The 20,816-nt window shown below is 42.6% G+C and overlaps 3 protein-coding genes across 4 annotated transcripts; all 3 read right to left on the reverse strand.

Moving 5' to 3' along the window:
- Positions 1–1,792: 1,792 nt before the first annotated feature.
- On the reverse strand, positions 1,793–14,325 carry mamdc4 (MAM domain containing 4). The gene is made up of 29 exons (XM_027003659.2): positions 14,060–14,325; positions 12,879–12,965; positions 12,592–12,753; positions 12,231–12,356; positions 11,697–11,936; positions 11,431–11,547; positions 11,368–11,372; positions 11,018–11,168; positions 10,810–10,910; positions 10,399–10,554; positions 10,156–10,246; positions 9,751–9,864; positions 9,459–9,557; positions 9,199–9,336; positions 8,064–8,203; positions 6,548–6,656; positions 6,094–6,198; positions 5,683–5,814; positions 5,347–5,474; positions 5,013–5,226; positions 4,726–4,863; positions 4,375–4,499; positions 4,107–4,197; positions 3,841–3,990; positions 3,499–3,624; positions 3,095–3,219; positions 2,680–2,788; positions 2,360–2,539; positions 1,793–2,067 (listed from the first exon to the last, which is right to left on the reverse strand). Exons 1-28 carry the CDS (start codon positions 14,109–14,111, stop codon positions 2,382–2,384), a joined length of 3,489 nt encoding a protein of 1,162 aa, XP_026859460.2. The 5' UTR covers positions 14,112–14,325; the 3' UTR covers positions 1,793–2,067; positions 2,360–2,381.
- A 111-nt stretch (positions 14,326–14,436) lies between these two features.
- On the reverse strand, positions 14,437–15,904 carry phpt1 (phosphohistidine phosphatase 1). The gene is made up of 3 exons (XM_027003660.2): positions 15,649–15,904; positions 15,299–15,426; positions 14,437–15,183 (listed from the first exon to the last, which is right to left on the reverse strand). The coding sequence occupies exons 1-3, from the start codon at positions 15,791–15,793 to the stop codon at positions 15,091–15,093; spliced, it is 366 nt and encodes a 121-aa protein (XP_026859461.1). The 5' UTR covers positions 15,794–15,904; the 3' UTR covers positions 14,437–15,090.
- A 297-nt stretch (positions 15,905–16,201) lies between these two features.
- On the reverse strand, positions 16,202–20,585 carry noc4l (nucleolar complex associated 4 homolog). Of its 2 annotated transcripts, none has more exons than XM_027003724.2 (15): positions 20,423–20,585; positions 20,123–20,243; positions 19,595–19,701; positions 19,229–19,336; positions 18,885–19,034; positions 18,586–18,688; positions 18,432–18,463; positions 18,275–18,325; positions 18,081–18,192; positions 17,778–17,838; positions 17,560–17,670; positions 17,257–17,420; positions 17,030–17,112; positions 16,544–16,657; positions 16,202–16,451 (listed from the first exon to the last, which is right to left on the reverse strand). In XM_027003724.2, exons 1-15 carry the CDS (start codon positions 20,573–20,575, stop codon positions 16,335–16,337), a joined length of 1,587 nt encoding a protein of 528 aa, XP_026859525.2. In that variant the 5' UTR covers positions 20,576–20,585; the 3' UTR covers positions 16,202–16,334. The 2 variants fall into 2 exon arrangements, with proteins under 2 accessions (XP_026859525.2, XP_026859524.2); XM_027003723.2 differs by having other exon boundaries at positions 18,432–18,466.
- Between the last annotated feature and the right edge of the window lie 231 nt (positions 20,586–20,816).

Here is a 20,816-nt window from a genome sequence, read left to right on the forward strand (position 1 = left end):
AGACATGAGATGGAACACAGGACCAGAAGCTTTATTTTTACTTTTAATTAGTACTGTGCATACAGAACATCACGCAAAGGGAGCAGCTGAATCTCAATGTGGCTGTATAAGTCACCAGTGACGTGTACTGATTCTTTGCTTAGAGGAATCACTGCTTTACTGGTGATCACTAGCATTAATATTAATTCCTTTCTTTCATTAGTTTATTTCCATAATGCATATGTAAAACAATGTACTACATTTTTCTTTTACAATCTAACTCTAAACACCATAGCAATATTTTTTGGTGCATTACATTACTAATTAATACTGTTCCTATTTAAATGGAGCACAAAATCCATAAACAAATGACACACAGACATGTAGCACACAAATCTACAGACTTCCCCACAGACAAAAACAGCAGCTGCCTGGTCAAACACAGTACCACACTAGAAGTCACACGGAGATGTCCATATTAACATGTAAACGTAACCCTTTTGGCAAACAAAACAGTTGCATTCATTGTCCATCAAAGCACAGTTAAAGGCAGTAAGCGGCGTAATGTATCTATTATTACAGTATTCTCAACACGTTGAGTCGGACTTAGGTCCATTAGCCATCCTCAGCATTCGCTCGGCTTCACGCCTTCCTGACTGTGCGTCCACTTTTCTTCCAGCCTCGTCTATCTGACCTCACGGACTTGCTGCTAAACCTCCATGTGCCATGGCACACACGAGCGCTGAAGGGGAGAGGCGACACAGCACGCGGCGATCAAAACAAGAACATGCACGCTTCGCGCTATTCATCGCACAGGCACGCGCGGTTTTGTTTCGTTTTGGTTTGGTTTGGGTTTTTTTTGTTTTGTTTTTTTTTTGGCGCGCGCGCCCTTGCGCTCTCGCGCCCCTCCGCCGCTCACCTGGAGTGCCATGTGACAGCGGCACGTTCGCGTGGCTTGGCTGCTCGTCTCCGGTACTGCACAAGTCCGCACACCAGCTCGTGGGCTATCATCACGTACAGCAAGAATATGAGCACGGCGGGCTCCATGCTGTACTATAATCTCGCGGCAGATGTTCTGCTTGGCGATGCACGCCGACGGAGAGAGCAGACTGGGCCGGTCAAAAACGCGTGGGTCGTCTTAACTATTCAGAGTTTAGCAAGAGCATGACGAAGTCTGTCAGACGACAGATGCATGCTCAGTCTGTGCATCTGTTCTGAGAACAGTAATCAATAATATCCTACTGTCTTTTCATTGCTTTTTTATTGTTAGCCCCCTGCAAACTATTTCGTCATGAACAGCCTACATTGTGAACACTGTCGCCCGTTGATGTCCCGGACAAATGGACTGAGAGGATGTTGCCGTGGAAACAATGCTGTTGCTAGGGCGGAATGCCGTCATTCTAATGTTTTACCATTATGTGCTTGATCGATAAAGCTGACAAAACATTTGCTTGGAAAATTGAACATGGCTTCCCAAGATGACTGTGTATTCCAAAAATCACAGCATAAGGGAGGCGTTTAAAATCAACTTTATTTAAATTAAACAATCTTGAATAGAGATCCTATTAAAATTTCACCAGTGATGTGAATCCTGAAAATCTTAAGATATATGCAGATTTCAAAATTACAAATGTATAAAATGGATTGTTCTCTTGTGTAACATCTTATTTTATGCTCTTCTCTTTTCAAATGCCACTTATAGGTTACTTAAAGATGAATTGTGTAGGAATTTTGACAGTTACTTAGAAAACTAGAATACAATCGCCACAAATAATTCTAAGAACTTGATTAACAAGACATTTAACTTATGTGATTAACAATATCAGACCAAGAAAAATCCAGATAAAATATTAAATTGCACATATTGGAATGAGCCCTTTCATGTTTCTGCATCACCTTAAGTCCCAGCTTGCCTGGCTCTTTTCAAATTGGTACAGATACTGCAAAAATGAAAGCCTTCTTCTGCTCTCTAAATGTTCTTGGGTACGGCTGTTAAGTGCTTCACCCTACAGAGTTTTCCTCTGCTGTGACATCATGTGAAGGCCACGGTCACTATGACAACCTAGGGCATGCTTGTTCCTCCAGCTCCTGCAAACAGGGATGTAAAAGCTGTCAGACGTAGCAGATATATTCAGACTTTTGTGATTTACAGCAGACTGTTTCCCTTAACACAAGTGCCTCAACAAATCTTGTGGCAGCAGGACACAAATCTCAAGCCTGTTTTCAACCATGGGATGATCTGTTTTCAACCCGGGATTACCTCCATACTATTTCATCATTGTTCTTGGGCACACTGGAAGGTTCATGGATTGAAATGTAATTTACAGTTAAGTACATTTAATGAACAGGACATGCAGGTCCCATAACAGCATATGCTTACCGTACGTCTGGAGTTGTAGAGGTCATTTGAAAAATTCAGACCTGAGATCCTTTGCCTGAGCTTTGATGTGCCCGTGCCTTCTCAGGTAGAACACCAGCAAGCCAGACACTGTCAGAACCAAGAGGACTGCCACCACGACAGAGGCAACGACAGCCGCTGTGAGGTCATGTGATGGACGGGCTGAATAAGTAAAAGTATCAATTTCAAGAACAAAAGTCATGGGCATGTTTCTCTACGTACACTTTTTGTGGTGCATCTTATATCAGATGTGACAGGCACGAGAGTCAGAGTGGTAGGGCAGCTAAAGAACAAAGCTCAACTCTTACGTGTCTGGTCTGTGTGTTCACCGGCACAGTTGACTCCCACAGTGTACCCAAAGTCATCCAGAGCAAGAACACCCTTAATCCCTTTAAGACCTTCAAACACAATCTGTTACACATACACACAACCACATGCAAATGCACACACACGAACACTTTGAAGTAGTTATTCTGTAACAAACTACACTAACTGTTCCTGACCCTAAAGTTAATCATGACTGACTGCTTAAGTTTTTAAGGGACAAAAACATAAAATAAATGCATGTAAAGCAAATAAAAGCAAAATAGATCTAACTCAATTTTATAATAATTTACAGCAAAGTCACCCAGATCTTTCATGCAGAAACATCCAGAAATTCAGCACTGAAGCCTCTGTGACACTGCACTAGATGAGTTGTCAGGAGAAAGGTCTTACCTGGTACTCCCTCTCAGATGTGATGTTGGTGTGGAAGTGCCTCCAACTGGGCCCGGCTTCAGTCATACTCAGCAGCTCATCCCTGAACCCTTCGCTCAGCCTCCACACTGTCAACTTGCTGTCATCTGCAAGAGAAGGTGAACAAGGCTGCTACCGCCCACTGGCCCTTTACCCAGAGTTAATACACAAAGCACCCATTATATTTGTCTTAATCAGCTCTTGAAGCACACTCTATAATTCATGTTTCATGTTTACCTGATAGAGCAAAAGACTATTTATTCTTTTGTTTATTATTCTATTAGTTTACAATGCATTTTTTTTTAATAAGTACTAGGATTATTGAACTCTCAGAAATGATTAATGGGAAATAATTCATGGTTAATAGAATGTGGCTCTATCCTTACTGGCAACAGACTGATATGCCCAAAACTGCAAACAGGTGCCTTTGGTGGGGGGAAGATGAGGGCTCAGTAGCCAGGCATTTTGGCTAGCAGTGTCTCGAGGAGAGGATGGAAGGAACAGGAAGTGACCTTGAGGAGCAAGAATTAAATATGCCTCTTAGAACTAAGCACAGTGTGTTCTGGATTATGATAATAACAGTAGTATTAATGGGAACCAGTACAAAATGTAACGGTGGTAGAATGTAACTATTGTAATGCAAACAGTAGTTCAATATTACAAAAATGCTACAAAAACAAAAGTATCCAAGGTATCTTAGGTAACCAAGTTTAAAAAACACAACTGACCACTCTTGTTTCCCAGTGTGTGGTCATATTGTGGTGTGGGGTAGTGAGGTTCAGTCAGCAGGCTGCTTAGATCCCAGTCCAAGCGGTCTAGAGAGTGGCTCTGAGTGTTGGTCCATCCACACAGCCCTCTCTCCAGGTCACACATCTCATCTGAATATTTGTAACAAACAGAACCCAAATGGCGAAAAACTAACAATGCACTTTAATTTGTTGCTATTTCATTCAGTGTTCAGAAAAGTTTCTTTTCGTATGGATTACAAACAAACCTGTAGCAGGACAACTGTGGGTTGAGAAGGTGATGTCATCAACCGCAATATAAGTGCTTATGTCTCCACTTCCCTTCACTTCGAACTGCAACTGAGAGACACACCACAACCATCTACACCATTCTAATAACACCCCCGAGATGCACGGCATGTCGGAGCTGAAAATGCTTTCTGCGCTTTGCCAGGAAAGGCCCCATTTCAGTGACAGGTTAAGATCTGTGGAACTAGGAGACGAGCTGTGTGTCTCAGGTGCTGATGAAGGGCCTACCTGCCAGTCTCCATACCAGCGGATGTTGCCCATGGCCAGGTGCCATACGTCTCCCTGGCTCAGACTGCTGGAGAACAACAGGGTCTTGATCCCCTTCACAGGCTTTACATACACACGCAGAGTGCCTGCATGACATGTGTGTATATATATATACACAGATATATTTATACACACGCATGCATGCACACACACACGCGCACACACACACACACACATACACACACACACACACACACACACACACACACACAGCTAGGCTACATGCATGCACACACATTTCTACAGGCTCTTAGGGAGAGTGTGCTACTGTATTGTAAAACATGAGATGCATGTCTGTTTCTACTGTTTAACCTGGGTTTTGTCCACCAGTGTGGTACCAGAAGTGGACACATTCAGTGTGACCCACACTCTGGTGTAGAGGGGAGGTCAGGGTCATTACACTGCCCTGAGGAAGGACCTCCACACTGCTGTGAGCCAGCATATAGTACCCTGTGGAGACATGCAATACTCTTCTCTCATTCTGCTCTAATATCAAACACAATGGCGGTGAGATAATGGACTCAAAAGTTACTATGTCATGGTTCAGATTTATTTCATTTCTTTCTTAATTGCTATCCAAAAAATCCACTCTTCCTCACCCATCTCTGTCTCGAGGCTGTGGTCCGTCTTAGGGCCAATTCTGGTGGAGGCCCAGTTCTGGTGGTTCCAGAGAGCAGCTCCACTCCTGCTGTAACCGCACAGCTGGCCCTCAAATGAGCACATCGTAGGCAGAGAACATGGCCCTTGTACAAATTCCACATCATCTATAACCACCTGCCCATCAAAGCCTGAGCGTACCGCTTCAAACACCAACTGAGAGACAGAGAGTGAAAAAGAATAAAGAATGTGAAGAAAATTAATTTACTACATGTACATAATCGTACACATACTTAGGTTGCATTTTATGTGTTGCTCAGAAAGTCCTGCTTGTACCTGGTAGGCAGTGAGTTGTGGGGGCACGGGGCAATGTCCTTCATGCCAGAGGTTGCCGTGGGCACCCCCACGGGTCCACAACAGCACCTCTGAGCCATCCGCATACACAACCTTAACATTCAGGGCACCTGTAAGAGTTCCACATTCCCAAAGCATTTACCTTAAAGTAATGAAGAACTATATTAAGTCTGAAATAACTGCTGCATGCAGACTTTTCATTTCAAAGGGAACACAGCTGAGGTTAAACATAAAGGATTTGTTTTGTTTTAAGGACCCAGATGTAGGCTAGCCGTGAGTTAAAAACACCAGGCAGGTCATTCTCCTTCTGCTTCATACCTGTTTGGGGGCCATAGAGCTTATAGAAGAAGGTCAGACAGTGCTGGGTCAGCGTATGCTGATGAAGAGAGAGGAGATGACCATAGAGGCCCCGCAGTGTTGGGTCCCACATATCCACAACTAGACTTCTACCTGGGGAGAACACTGATTACATACTATACGGCCAGCGGGCAAAAAGTACTTAAAAAGCTTCTTCAAGGGGAAGAATATTTTTCAGCACATATACTGTAAGTATAATTTTGTTTAATGAGTAATTTCAATCACTTTTAGGAGTGAGAATACAATTCCTAATAAATACTGGACCAAAGCTAAGATTTAATAATTATAGTTACAGTGTTGACCAGATGACATGCATCATATATTACCTTAGAAACTATTTAAAAGTTGAGTATTGTAGAACCCTTTTCGTACCAGTGCCAGTAGTGTGGTCTGTCCCATTCACCGCCCTCCAGTCATAGTTATCTATTTGATCTTGGTACCAACCACATAAGTCTTTCTCAAAGTCACAGGACAGCTCTGATTTAAGAATAAAGTAAATTATAAAATCATTCAAACTTCTATATATACTCCCACAAAAGGAAAACCTAATGTTCAGTAAATTAACTTAAACAAGTACAAACATTCTCTGTTTGGAGGAAACAACGGTGACATATTTCAGAATGAGTGGTCAGATCTGAAGGTATATTTTAAGAAAATGCAGCAACTTTGTTATATTCTCTCATAAACACATAAAAGGGAAAATCAACTATGAACTGATTAAATTACCATCAGATGCAAAAGTTATGTAATGCAAGATGCTCTCTCAGGAGTCTTTGAAGGTTCGGGATTTTTTTTGCCTCAACCAATAATGCACATGAGCTCTTACCACCAGACGTGGAGGGGATATAATTTGGGTGGCAGCTGACATAAGAAACATCCTTTACTGCTATGGCTGCATCGTGGCCAAGCTTTTGAGCACGACCTCTGAACTCCAGCTTCCAAGGAAACAGAGAGACATCATTTTAACACATTCAGCCCTGAAAATATTGCAATTTTCATACATATGTACATTGTCAAGACTAAACTGGTGGTTCTTATAAAGTGGCTGATGAGAGAGACATGCATTGAGAAAATGTTTAACTGTTTATCTGGGCAGTACGCTTGCATCTAACACCTTGTATATTTGACTGTGGCAGGGAGGGAGCAAGACCGAATGCATAATCTGAGTTTCCTTTATTCTCCGTAAAGAATGCGAAAGATGCACAGCGAAGAGCTGGGGGTAATGCGAAACACAGAGGAAAGTGTCGGCAGTAAAGCTGAAGGTGTGTGGACGCAGCAGAGTTAGGGAGTGCGGATGTTTCGCTGGACGTAAATGCTCTGGCCGACAGCAACACAGAGAGCAAGAAGGATTCCTGTGGTCTAAATCAGAGGGACAAACAGAAGAGGCAAACGAGGCACACAAGAAAGTGGTAAGTAATCAGGAGATTGGGAGCAGGACAGGTGTGTGTGTGTGTGTGTGTGTGTGTGTGTGTGTGTGTGTGTGTGTGAGTGTGTGTGTGTGTGTGTGTGTGTGTGAGTGTGTGTGTGTGTGTGTGTGTGTGTGTGTGTGTGAGTGTGTGTGTGTGTGTGTGTGTGTGTGTGTGTGTGTGTGTGAGTGTGTGTGTGTGTGTGTGTGTGTGTGAGTGTGTGTGTGTGTGTGTGTGTGTGTGTGTGTGTGAGTGTGTGTGTGTGTGTGTGTGTGTGTGTGTGTGTGAGTGTGTGTGTGTGTGTGTGTGTGTGTGTGTGTGTGTGTGTGTGAGTGTGTGTGTGTGTGTGTGTGTGTGTGTGTGTGTGAGTGTGTGTGTGTGTGTGTGTGTGTGTGTGAGTGTGTGAGTGTGTGTGTGTGTGTGTGTGTGTGTGTGTGTGTGTGTGTGTGTGTGTGAGACAATGCGTGTATCCCTTCAGATGGATGCCTGGCACAAAATGACAGTATAATACATAAATAAACACTAATGCAGTTTTAGTAATGTGAGTAAACCTTAAAACAGTAAAAAGAAAGGAATTTGTTTGTGCGTTCAAAAAAGGTATTAACGTATTGTTGGAAAGCATAGAAGAAAAGAAAAATCAGAGTTAAGATTTTAGAATTAAATTGTTTGATAACTTTAAACACAATAAAACAATTAAAAGCTACAGAACAGATCTCCAACCTCAACATATCTGAAGCTGTGAAAAATCACTTGAACGGGGAAAAAATACAAAAAGCAGAGAGAGATAGAGAGAGAGAGAGAGAGAGAGAGACCAACTCTTCCAACCAGACATCAAAAGACCAAGATAAAACTAAGAGCTAATCCTTTTTACGAAAGAAAAGAATACACAAGAGCATGACAGCTGCTGGTGAAATGTGAAAAGGTGTTCTTTAGTACTTGGAAGCGATGATCTCTGGCTCCGATATAGACCTCCTCCTTTATCCATGATGCAGGGTCCTGACCTGTCCTCCCACTGAACTCCCATAACCAGGGTAGAGTGCCCAACACGCTGTCTACTACAGCTACAAACACGTCACCTAGCGACAGAATAAACACCAGAGCTCCAATATACTTGCTTATACTTCACCTCAATGTGGGTTACTGTACTGTCATAGTGATGGACACAGGACACTTGTGTGTGGGTTATTGTATTGCCATAGTGATGGACACAGGGCACCTGTGTGTGGGTTACTGTACTGTTATAGTGATGGACACAGCGCACCTGTGTGTGGGTTACTGTACTGTTATAGTGATGGACACAGCGCACCTGTGTGTGGGTTACTGTACTGTTATAGTGATGGACACAGGGCACCTGTGTGTGGGTTACTGTACTGTTATAGTGATGGACACAGCGCACCTGTGTGTGGGTTACTGTACTGTTATAGTGATGGACACAGGGCACCTGTGTGTGGGTTACTGTACTGTTATAGTGATGGACACAGCGCACCTGTGTGTGGGTTACTGTACTGTTATAGTGATGGACACAGCGCACCTGTGTGTGGGTTACTGTACTGTTATAGTGATGGACACAGGGCACCTGTGTGTGGGTTACTGTACTGTTATAGTGATGGACACAGGGCACCTGTGTGTGGGTTACTGTACTGTTATAGTGATGGACACAGCTCACCTGTGTGTGGGTTACTGTACTGTTATAGTGATGGACACAGGGCACCTGTGTGTGGGTTACTGTACTGTTATAGTGATGGACACAGCGCACCTGTGTTTGGGTTACTGTACTGTTATAGTGATGGACACAGGGCACCTGTGTGTGGGTTACTGTACTGTTATAGTGATGGACACAGCGCACCTGTGTGTGGGTTACTGTACTGTTATAGTAATGGACACAGGGCACCTGTGTGTGGGTTACTGTACTGTTATAGTGATGGACACAGGGCACCTGTGTGTGGGTTACTGTACTGTTATAGTGATGGACACAGCGCACCTGTGTGTGGGTTACTGTACTGTTATAGTGATGGACACAGCGCACCTGTGTGTGGGTTACTGTACTGTTATAGTGATGGACACAGCGCACCTGTGTGTGGGTTACTGCCTGTGACCCTATAAGAGAAGTGCAGGGTGCAGGCGGGGCCGGAGGGGCCCAGCAGAGGACTGCGGGTCTGGGCTTCAGTCAGCTGTTGACCAGGGGATTCCTTCACATACAAGAACTCCTCTGCCAACACACACACAGATACAACTCACAAATACATGCAGAATTATATTAAACCTAAACACTGTATTTACACTATAGGTCAGTTAGACTCCATGCCAGCCAGACTATGGAGTAGCACATACCTGTGGAGGCATTATTAAGTTCACGCTTTAGCTCCCAGCTTTGGCTTCCTATACTAGTGTCTGTCCAGCCTTTACTACCCTGTTCATAGGAGAAGTCACCTTTGGGAATAAACAGAACACAGATGCACATCTTATTCCAAACATGTCTACAAAGAGACCTCAATAATTTTTACAATGTTAAAAAACAATATGCACCATAAATGTCTTTATTCAGGTGTTTTTAGCATACTAATACTTAAAAACACACATACATGTGCCCATGCACATATGCAGACACACACACACAACTCACCACACTGTGCCTCATCCTCTCCGTCAATGCAGTCCTCCTGGAAGTCACACATCTTGCTGTCCTCTGTGCAGGGGTGTTTGGGTGGCCTGGGAAATGAAGGTCTCGGCATGGGCTCTGACATTAGAGAGATCAAGCATACCTGAGTGGACAGCAGTGAGCCAAACCACCCAGTGGACAATCATACAGAGGAAGGGTGTCCGGGAAATGGGTTAAGCTTTATTCTGGAGGTAAATGTTTACACACCTGCTTAGTTTCAGTTTCGTAAGTCTAAACCTAACCTTATGGTTACAATTTTTTAGAGTTGGGTCTATGGATTGCATTTGTATTACTTAATAAGGTTCAGTAAATGTTTACATGTTTACATGTTCGTCTCACATGAGTTTAATGAAAGAGGGAGTAGCTGACCATTGGAGAAGTGACATTCCGGGGATAGCGTGATGTCATCAATAGCGATGCCTCCGTATGCCTGGTCCCTAGTGGCAGCGACAAACAGTATCTGCAGGCAAGTGGGATAAATGGAGAGGGTAAGACACAAAGCAGGGAAAGACCGGGTTTGGTATAATAGAGGAAAACTCGACATCTAAGTGGCTCATTTTTCTCATGACTGATGTACTAGCACTGACTGATTTTAATGGTGAGGCTACATACCTGAAATGTGCTATTGATGACAAATTCCACCTCTGCCTTGACCCACACATCACCCAGAGAGCCCCCGCGCTCCCACACTGGGTAGATCGCTTTCTCTGCCACTAGCACTGACAGACCCCCAGACACCCTGCCAAACTGGTGCGTGTACATCACCATCTGTAACATCACCAATGAGAAACACCAGCAGCTAACGAGACTGCAGTGGTGCCAGTTCAGGTGGGCACATTTTCTACACATTACAATAGGAACCTCTGCTGGTATTCTGAATACCAGGTTTGCACACCTGACAGTGACTTCCAGAATTAATCACAGCACAATTACATTTTATACTGGCAATGTGAGAAAAAAATTGTGTAAACCTGTGTGAAATGGCTGTCTTTAATAATAACAGCATAATATTAAAGAACTCACACGACAGGGATGTGTACTATTGGTTGGTGCCAGACGAGGGCTTTGGAAAGATGCCCAATCAGCTTTCAACCCAGCCTTCTTGGTAACATACAGGAAATGGCCTGCAAGTAAAACCATGGCTATATTTTACCATCACATAACCTTAAAGGTTATAGTATTAAAGTTGTTTTTTTCATACTCACTGTAAGCCTAGTAGCTTTGCAAGTACCTGAAACAGAATTGGTGGAGTGGTCTCTCCCAGGTCCTCTCAGAGGCTCAGACAATGATATATTCATCTGACTTGTCCTTATCCACTTTAGTGGTGACAATGTTCTTAAGTCCCAATTACACAGGCCATCTTCAAAGTCACAGCCTAGGTACTGTTCTGCAAAACCCAAACAACAGTTTAATTCAGAGATTAGCACCAAAAAAATTAAATGCAAAGAGAAGGGCACTATGACTCATTCTTCCTCTGTAACGTTCACTCCATAAACCCTGCAGATGTCCAGGAGCAGGGATGGGGCTCTCTGAAGCCAAACACAAAAGATGTGTTGCAAAAGGCTCGTAAGCAGAATGCACTCCACCTTGCCACTCACTCACTGGGGACTGGCATGGCAGCAGTGCAGACTGCTGCTCACTAACCACAGTTCTCTTCATCCGTTCCATCTCCGCAGTCGTCCGTGCCGTCACATGCTGCGCGACGCTCCACGCAGCCACCCCGCTTGCACTTCACATCACCCGGGCCACACTGTCCACTGGCTGAAGCAACAAGAGTCAGAGAGTCAGAGTCAGCGCACATTTACACCAGTCAAGAAGCTAACTCCCAGGAATTAAACTGGAGTTGTGACCTCTGATCCACTGCACATTCAAAATCGGAAGAACTGTGCTGTCTTCTCGCCTCCGGTCACGCTCACCTGGCAGGGCGCAGTCCAGAAATTCCAGCTGGTCAACGGCCAAATCCCCTCTTCTCCCATCTCGACGGAGCGAATGAAGCCGAACGCGAAAGGGGCCAGGAATGCGGCCCAAGAAGATGGTGTCCTCCCTCCATGCACGAACACTCAAGCTCTCTGGCCTCCACACCACCGCCTCCTGGCTGTCAGGCCTCCACACTGAGCCCCAGAGAGACCTTTTCCCCAGCCCTGTGTAACCTGGGATAATCAAATGCAAAGGAAAGCACAGAGTGCAAGAATTTGACAACAGTAAGCCACTACATTAATAATCACATCAATTTTTAAGTTTTTACAGCAGAAAGCTAAACAGGAATCCCAACCTCTAGGGTGTCCTCCAAAAGATGACGGAGGGAAAGAAGAACCCATGAAGAGAGAAGACCTATCACTCTGCACAGGCACAGCAGTGACTGGTGATATTACTCCGAACCGTGGACGAATGTAATCTGTTGAGCCAGATGGAATGGCAAAAGAGTGTGGGGGAAATGTGTGCACCTGAGTCCCACATAAAGTAGTGGAGTCGAAGACGGCAGGTCGACGAGGACTGGCTCATCATAGGAGACATCAAGACAGCGCTGCTGGGAGACTCCGCCCTCACCGCTGACACTGCCATAAACCAGCCTGCGCCAAGCACAGAAACATTCCACACATACAGGGCAAAAACATACTCTCTCACAACAAGACCACCAACAAAAAAAACCCAACTAAAAGCGGCTTTAACAATTCCCAAATCCAAATTTAATCGATAATGCCACCTTAAAAAATGTTGTTTCATAAACCTTTAGACAGCAGGACAACCTTAATATCTGGAAATAAATAAAGTGAAGTGTATTAAATAAAGTGAACAAGTGTGTACCTGTGGAGGTGCCAATGGTGTAGTCAGAGGAGGGTCCACTGTCAGGGAGGGGATCTCCCCTCTGACGCCTCTCCCAGGTGTAGCCGAGATCAGATGACTTGTCTGCCCAGCCACACATCCCAGCTTGCTCAAAGTCACACACAAAGTCTTTCACTCCATAACCTGTCCCATTCCAGGAATGCACAAACAGGTGGAGAAAGACATTTGTTTTGCGTCTTGGCAATGCAGAGGCCAGGACTTTTATTTGAAAGGACTATTAGATGCAGCAGCTCTCATCAGTATCTCACCACAGTCGTGCTCATCGTTACAGTCAGCGCAGTCACACACAAAGTCACATCTTTGTCCTGTGCACACACTTGCCCCCAACGTAATGGCTGCAAATGTAGGCATTTGTGATCAAAAGAAGAGGTAAATCATGATCAAAACTTTGGTTTTAGCTTTAAGTCTACTAAAAACACCATTTTAAGATAAAACGTACTTCACGCATACAGAATCCCAAATCGCCATATCATATTAAAATCATAGTGGTGACAATGCTATGACTAAACGACAGTAAAAGAAAACAAACAAAAAATTAAAACAATTACTTTTTCAAAGGATGTTAGAGATGTCTAAGATGTGATGGTATATTTCTGCTAGTCCTTTTACAAAGATTTCATGGTCAGATATAATCTGTTATATCAAGATATATTTTATTATGCTTGATATCTTAATCTTACGTTGCTCTTTGATCATGTTTGTGTTCAGTGGTGTTCTTAAGTCACACAAGTAAAATAAATGTCAGTTACCATAAGAATATTAAGCAAACCAAACAACTGAATAAATCTTCAGATATTGAATGGCATGTTCATTATTGTTTAATAATTATATTTTAGACATCTATACATGCACACTAATCACAGATATCAAATTCTCAAGGCTTTCAGTTGGGCAATTTCTTTAAAAAGAAGCTAAGTGACCCTGTTGGATTTTGACAGTGGGGCTAAATTAGTATTAAAAGCAATTCTCCACTGAAATTGCATGCCGTGTAGTTCAGGTCTTAAGGTTTGCATGGGAAACAACTTCTTAAGGGTTTAAAAAGCCTTCCAGCAGATTGTTTCAAAGGTCGCTTTACCCACTCCGAGCCTTACAACTGGAAATATTCTAGGCAAAGGTCTCTAATACAAGAGACTAGCAGATATCAGTAGTACAAGGGTGGACAAGGTCAGTTTGATTTGTACCAGGCAGGTAAGCGCTGGACCACAAGATTTAGCAGCATAACACAATGTATCAGCTCTCAATGTTATTTCTGAATTGTATTCTCATCTGTATATTCTTCTTACTGTTATCAAACCAATATAGCTAAATTACTAAGTCTAAAAAAAGTTTATTCAATCTAAATTTTGATGCGAGAAAAAAATAATAAATGTATTTTCCTAATCAGAAAAAAAAAAAACCTCTAAAAAAGAGCACCACACAACTCTCTCACCCCGTTGGATAGTCAGCAGCAGGGCCAGGAGATAAACGACCTCCCTCTTCATCTCAGGTCTGTGTGAAGTGTGGAGATGGTCTGAATACACAGTCACAATTCAGCACCTGCTCCGCCAGCTTCTCCACAAAGATAACACCTGGACTTGACACCCTGACGTACTCAGCTGCACTGGCTAACCTGCCATAAACTGCAAATTCCCCAGTAAAGGAAAAAAGCACCAGCAAACATTTGTTGTTCTAGAAACCCACATTACAGTGTAACTAACACTGCCAAATGAAACAATCGCGATTGGGCCATTTTCTCACTGCAATTTCCATTATAAGCAGTCTTGGTTCCTTTGTAGAAAGGTGGAAAGACAAACCGGAGAGAAAACATTTATTTAAACATTTACTTACTTTAATGATACATATGCAACTACATAAAAATGACGCTTTATTGTAATCCTATTATTGTTCTTTATTGTAATTCTATTATTGTAATTCTGCTTTATTGTAATTTTAAGCTTTATTGTAATTCACAGGTCTGATTTCATGATTTACTGGTTTACACTTACAGCGTTTGTGACCCAGATATTTTGGAGAGAAAAAAAAAATTGCCTAGACCCAATGCATACGAAGGGCCTCGCTTACTTATCTCATACTGACATGAGAACAGCTCTATAAAGCGAGGCATGAGCAGGCTGTTCATTAGCACTGTAATGTCTCTTAATAATAAGGCCCTTTAGTACTTTTCCTGATAACGTCACATAACATGTGAAGCTGTGGATGACCTTTTATTATCAAAATGTAAACAAAATCCAGACCACATCTGAACTGAAGAAAACAAAACAAATGCATGAACAAGATAAAATAAGTAAATTAATCTAGCTTCTGATAATGGGAAAACAATTGCATCCATCCCTTAACTTCAGCAGCTGAGGACGCTTTGAGACCCCATGGTTTCCTCTCCTTTCTAGGCCGAGAAAAAGCAGGTTCTGTGTAAAAGGCGCAGCTTTTGCTGCCCAGGGTGACAGAGCCATGACCAGTCACTCAGTAGCCTTCATTTGCCCAGGTGATTTCATAGTCAGGGTATCTTGCCTTTAATTTCTCCGCAGAAACTGAGTGATTTGCTCGCCCAAAGCCCTGAAAACAGAGAAAACTTGGTTATGTCATCTCAGTAATAATCATTACCACCGTAACATTTTCCTTCCTAGTGGGTTCCGCTGAGCTTCGCGTCGAGTTTAGGAGTGTTGCTTACCATGGAATAGCCATATATATGGATCTTTTTTCCGGCACTGTCATGTTTTATCCTTCCACCTCCCACACACTCACAGTCAACACTCCCTGCTCTCTCCAGCTCCCCAGAAATCTTGTCATAGATATCAGCTGAAAAGGACATACAGAGAAACGGTAAAACAAGTTATGGAGCCAGCTTGGAAACTCTTAAATGATGCAAGTGATCCAACTTAGTTAGTTGGTTCTTCAGTTTAACTATTTAGTTTAGCTAACCACGTTATTTCTGACAATGCTCCAAGATAGTGTAAATTTAATGACTAAACTTGTAATAAATCTTCAATAATCTCCTCATGCATTCAAACACTTCCATACCATGATATTCAGCCCAGGCGTAACCTCGCACCACGTCAACGTACGACTCATCATCTTTGCTGTGCACTCTGATGAGGACATATTTGAACACGCCGTTAGGGTCAATGTCAGCCTCGGGAATGTTTTTAAATCTGTCGTCGGCCATTCTTAGCTAGTTTATACACCTGAATACACACAGCTTAGCAACACCACACGCGTTTGCCGACTTTTCATGCACCTCTCAAACCTTTCACTAGAGGCGCGCCTGCAGAATTACTTCGGCAATGTTTTGGAAGTGTTTATGGTGCCGCTTCGGCTTTAGCGCCCTCTACCGTCGCGGAGTGGGCAGATGCGTTTAGTCATCGGCTCATTCAAAGTAGTACCACGCTCTGATATGAGACATGTATAAAATGACAAACGTACACGTGAACAGTGATGCACCAAAGTAAATAAATGCACAATGCTCTTAAAGGAAATTGGTGTTTTCAGAAAAACACATGGTAACTCGGCTCACTGAGAGGATATTTCCTCCTGTTAGTACAGATCACCCCTTATTCAACTTAGTCAATAAGCATGTGTTCACAAAAAGATCTTTTTATTCATACAGGACATAAACTAATTTATTACACATAAAACATCATGAAAAGACAAATTACAAAAGAGACACAGGAAGAGAAAGCTCTCCATGTTTCACGAGACATGGTGCTCTACTCCAGAGAGAAGTGCATGCCCACCACTTCTCGGGGGCTCTGAAGCAAGCCATTGGCTGGGTCAAACTCCAGAGGCACGGACTGTCTTGGGTTTTTCAGGTCTCGCTCCATCAGCTACATGAAAAAGTGACAGTATTGGATAATGTGCAAAGTAAGAAAACAGCCAAAATCATAATGTCATGAATTCCCCCCACACACACACGCACCTCAAAAGTGGACAGCTCCAACAGCTTGCCCAGTTCATCCTCTGCCTCGGGTAATGGCTGGTTGATCGCTTTGGCCGCTTTGGCTACAGCTGGATGGTAGTGACTCTGCAGGGTCTGAGTGAATAAGGAAATTCGTGCAGTTACAAGACAACTACGTGAAAAACACTTCTCGCTTGAGAATCCTCCCATTTTTCTCACTAAGCCACGCCAGCCTTAGAAACAGAACTTGGTTTTTACGCGAGACCTTCCATTTCCAATATTATTCAGCATAGGCTTATTTTATAAGGATTCACAGTGATCAAAAGCAGCAAATGAACAGTAACAATAGAACTGCAGAAAGTAAGTCTGTCTATTTAAAGGGCAATTTTGTGTTTCAAATACACTTAATTATTTTAAAATAAGTACAGGGAGACGCATTAAAATTGTTTGTGTATGGTAATAGACAATACATGATTTCTATGATGGTCATTTTAAAATGCAATTCACCTGAAGTTCCCACAGACTGCTCTCTAGTGCTCGACACTGTGCAGGGTCCTCCTCCTCCATCACATATGGGTCATTACAGGGCACTGAGAAACACAAGGCAGAGTCTCACAAATAAATAACTTACCATTCATTTCCTCTTTAAGCATACTCTTCTACTGGACACTGAGCAAAAGAAGCATTCCTCTGAGTACATTAACATGACTGGGGCAGTAGAGTTAGTGCCATACCATGAGTTGCACTGGGTCTGTGGATCAGGACTCTGCAAGAGGGGTGTCTACGAATGAGGTTACAAATAAAGGGCAGTACAATAAGGAGGGCAGTAGGGGGCGCCGTCAGGGCAAGCCGGGATAGTCGCTTGATGAATGCTGCCACAAGGTAGGCTGGTAGGTGACTAGATGGGACAAAAACATCCAGCAATGAAAAATCTTTTTTCAAAGCAGAGCAAAGAGCAGATTATTCAAGGCTAAAAGGTAATTTAATAACTTGTAGTCAAATTATCACAAACAGAAGTGTGTGAGGAGCAGGGTTACCTTGAAGAGAGGAATATGTTGGCTAAGTGGAAGAACCGTGCTCTGTACTTCATATGGAATACAGATGGGTCCAGCAGGTTGTACAACTTTTTATAGAATTCAGGATAATCTCTGTTTTAAGAGAGGAAAATCTGCAGTCAGGTTCAGTAGAAATAAAATAAATAAAATCACTCAATGTGCAAAACATTAGAGTTATGGTTGGTTTAGTAGGTACTTACAGATTGTGTTCATGAATGAGCACAAACAGGCCATTCAGAGCCAGTAAGCTGATTGCTCCTCCTACAGTCCAATAGAGATACACCAGCATGCTTTAATATTATGCTGCATTACAAAAAAACCCCAATCATAAACCTTTAAATATCTCCTAGTTCAGAAAAAAAAGCTCCATGAACACTCTCAGCCACTGGCCTCTTCTCACTCACTAAATCTTAAGTTGCTATCACAATACCCCAAAATGTTCTGCAATACATTTCTTTTTGGTCAAGTTGAATAATCATATATTGTTAACTGTATAGACTCACCAACATCATATGCTGCAGTCAGAAAGTCGATCATCAGTGTGGGATTGTTCATATAAGGCAGAATGGAGTCATGCAAGATGACAAGCACCTTCTTATACATGCTAGCAGGCAACTGCAGGAGGAGACACGGTATGCTTTAGGCCCCAATGAACAGCACTTCAGTCTAGTACCTGCCAATAGGGACTTCACAGTACCTTGTACTTCAGAAAGGTCAGCCACATCTGCTCAAAGGCGCGTTTGTGATGCTTCATGATGAGACGGAGATGAGACAGAGGAAGCCAATCACTCAGATTTGAGGAACATCAACCACTACACAGTTGACAAATCACATCTTTAAGAGCTTCCACTTACTTTTAATTTGGCTGCTTTCCAGTCCTTGGCAACTGCTGGAAAATCATCATCATCATCAACTACGTTAGTGTTCCTGAGACATGCTCCAGTTTGGAAGAACACTAGTTAAGAGTTTAGAGAAGGACTGATGCTGCACATAAAGGTGTAGACTTACTTTCCTGCTTGAGAAGGAAGTTGGTGATCTCCGAGTCCTGGCTGGGCATGTTGATAGATGTGAGTAGGGTGAAGACATTACTCTGGTACACTGGCAGCACAGCCTACCAAAGACAGGAAAAACACAGAATAAGGGGAACTCTTACAAATGTACAGATGGTGTGTCTACAACCCACACAAAAGAATTGTCAGAATGGGAAAAACACTGGTGCATTCACTAAACTATCCATATAAATGATCACAGTCTTCTTCATGCATAGATGACTATGGCAATTACTACATTCACTTTCATAAACACACCTGCTGGTTTCTGCTCATTACTTTGTTGATATTGTTGCGGAATGAGCTCATGACGTAGTATCGCACGTCATCCATTTCTAGGAACTCCTGAAACCTGGATATGAGCAGAGCCATATCTTCCTTCTCTGACAGCAGACCTTGCACCACTGCCTGTAGACATGCACACCAAGACAAACACCACACATTGATTCAGTTAATGAAATATTTAGCATATATTTATTTAAAAACTCAACTTGTATTCCACACATACAAACCGTGTGGCCATTGTAGAGATATTCAGTGTCAGTAGGGATAACCTGATATGAAAAAGGTAACGGTGCATTGCTTTTCTTGGGAGGACTCACCTCTATGAGCTCAAAAGGAAAGTTGCTGTGCTCACTCCAGTTCTGCTCTTGAAGAGAATGCTTCCCTTCCACCACTGCAAACTTCATTAGCACGCAGAGGGCACTCTCCTACAACATCAACAGAGGACTTCAATATAAGGCAGAGATCTATAGGACTCTAAAAGAGACACATCTACCCAGAACATAAAGAGCAAAATCTATATGTAAATACTGTATTAAACAAACTAGAATGAAGTCAAACGACATTCGTCAGCTAGGCTGAAAGCAAAAACAATCCCACATAGTGGAATAAACTGTGTCAATGCTCAGACCTGCAACTGTATAAAGAAATCAGACATGTCTACTAGTGTATCTAGGTTTACTCACCTTCACTTGGTATGCCTCATGGTCCATGCAGTCTTGAAGCAGTTCTATACAATCATTGTAACGGTGCCTTATAAACATCTTATACTTTTCTACCACATCACGATCACCTTGCAGGACAAACAAAGACGTTCCAGACAAGTTAGAAGCTACTAAAGCAGCATTCAGGAACTTACTTATAAAGAACTGCTTACTGTGCTGTTTGGAGTCTTCTACTGAAACATAACTAAAAATAACACTATTGTAGCAATTTCTTGAGCTTTGAAAGTTAGTTTCCTGAATCACTACATTTTCAAGGTTGTGGGAATATGGTTATGAGAAAAAAAATAGCTTATCTCCGAAGTCCATCATGCAGTTAAATATTACAGATCACAAAGCGTAGTTACAGATTTGTACCCTTGTATCTGTTATACAGCACCAACATTTGACAGAGCCTGAATGTTAACCGAGTGGCTGAGGGTTGGTGTTATAACTCTTCATACCGTAGCTATGTAGGGATAGTTAGCTGTTTGAGTGCGCAGTGCATCTTACCTTCCAATATTTCTTTTTCTTTTGGTAGCTGACCAACATACAAATCACCTCTTTCCATCAACGCACAGAATATCTTCTGGCAGGCGTTGATAGCAAAAATAACTTCATTTTCTTCCTCAGACTGCAAGTCAAAAAGAATTGTTTAGCTTTTTAACATGCTTTACGCATAAAAAAAAACACGTAGCTAGACAATTCAAAGATGATAAAGTGGTAGCAACTGAACCTAGCGGTTAGCTACCCCAGCTAGCAGAGTTGCGGCTAGGGTCTATCAAGCTCATTTATTTCCTTTACATTGCGCACCTGTAGGTATTCCAGGACGTCGAATAACTCATTAGCATGCTTTCTGCTCTGTAGTACAAGCTCTGCTTTTGTACGTATTGTTTCCTTATATGAAGCGCTTCTCTTTCCATCGGTACAGCTCTTTTTCACGTTGTCGTCTCCGGGCAGCGCCATATTTATGTCGTTAAGCATGACGGAGGACACTTCAAGGGGTGATATCGCCCCCGTGTGGCGCGTAGATGTCTAACGGATTTACACACTTACACGCAGCATCAGATTATATTTAATATATGTATTTATTTAAAAATGACTTTACATAACAGTCACATTTACTCAGTCCTTATTCCCTAAACCATTTAGCTAGACACTGTGATGCATAGAAATCGAATTCATAAAATATGCAAAGGCAATAAAA

Source organism: Electrophorus electricus, chromosome 6, assembly GCF_013358815.1.
Source record: "Electrophorus electricus isolate fEleEle1 chromosome 6, fEleEle1.pri, whole genome shotgun sequence".
Taxonomy (NCBI): domain Eukaryota; kingdom Metazoa; phylum Chordata; class Actinopteri; order Gymnotiformes; family Gymnotidae; genus Electrophorus; species Electrophorus electricus.

Coding starts and splice junctions, on each gene's coding strand:
- mamdc4 (XM_027003659.2), bottom strand. CDS start 14,111: ATGAAGAGGGAGGTCGTTTATCTCCTGGCCCTGCTGCTGACTATCCAA. Junction 11,548..11,696: donor CTGCGCCCTGCCAGGTGAGC/GTGACCGGAGGC, acceptor TTGTTGCTTCAG/CCAGTGGACAGTGTGGCCCG. Junction 9,865..10,155: donor GGAATGTCACTTCTCCAATG/GTCAGCTACTCC, acceptor CTCTAATGTCAG/AGCCCATGCCGAGACCTTCA.
- phpt1 (XM_027003660.2), bottom strand. CDS start 15,793: ATGGCCGACGACAGATTTAAAAACATTCCCGAGGCTGACATTGACCCT. Junction 15,427..15,648: donor CGCCTGGGCTGAATATCATG/GTATGGAAGTGT, acceptor TGTCCTTTTCAG/CTGATATCTATGACAAGATT. Junction 15,184..15,298: donor ATATATATGGCTATTCCATG/GTAAGCAACACT, acceptor CTCTGTTTTCAG/GGCTTTGGGCGAGCAAATCA.
- noc4l (XM_027003723.2), bottom strand. CDS start 20,575: ATGGCGCTGCCCGGAGACGACAACGTGAAAAAGAGCTGTACCGATGGA. Junction 19,702..20,122: donor AGAAAAAGAAATATTGGAAG/GTAAGATGCACT, acceptor TTGTCCTGCAAG/GTGATCGTGATGTGGTAGAA. Junction 17,839..18,080: donor GACTGCAGCATATGATGTTG/GTGAGTCTATAC, acceptor ATTGGACTGTAG/GAGGAGCAATCAGCTTACTG.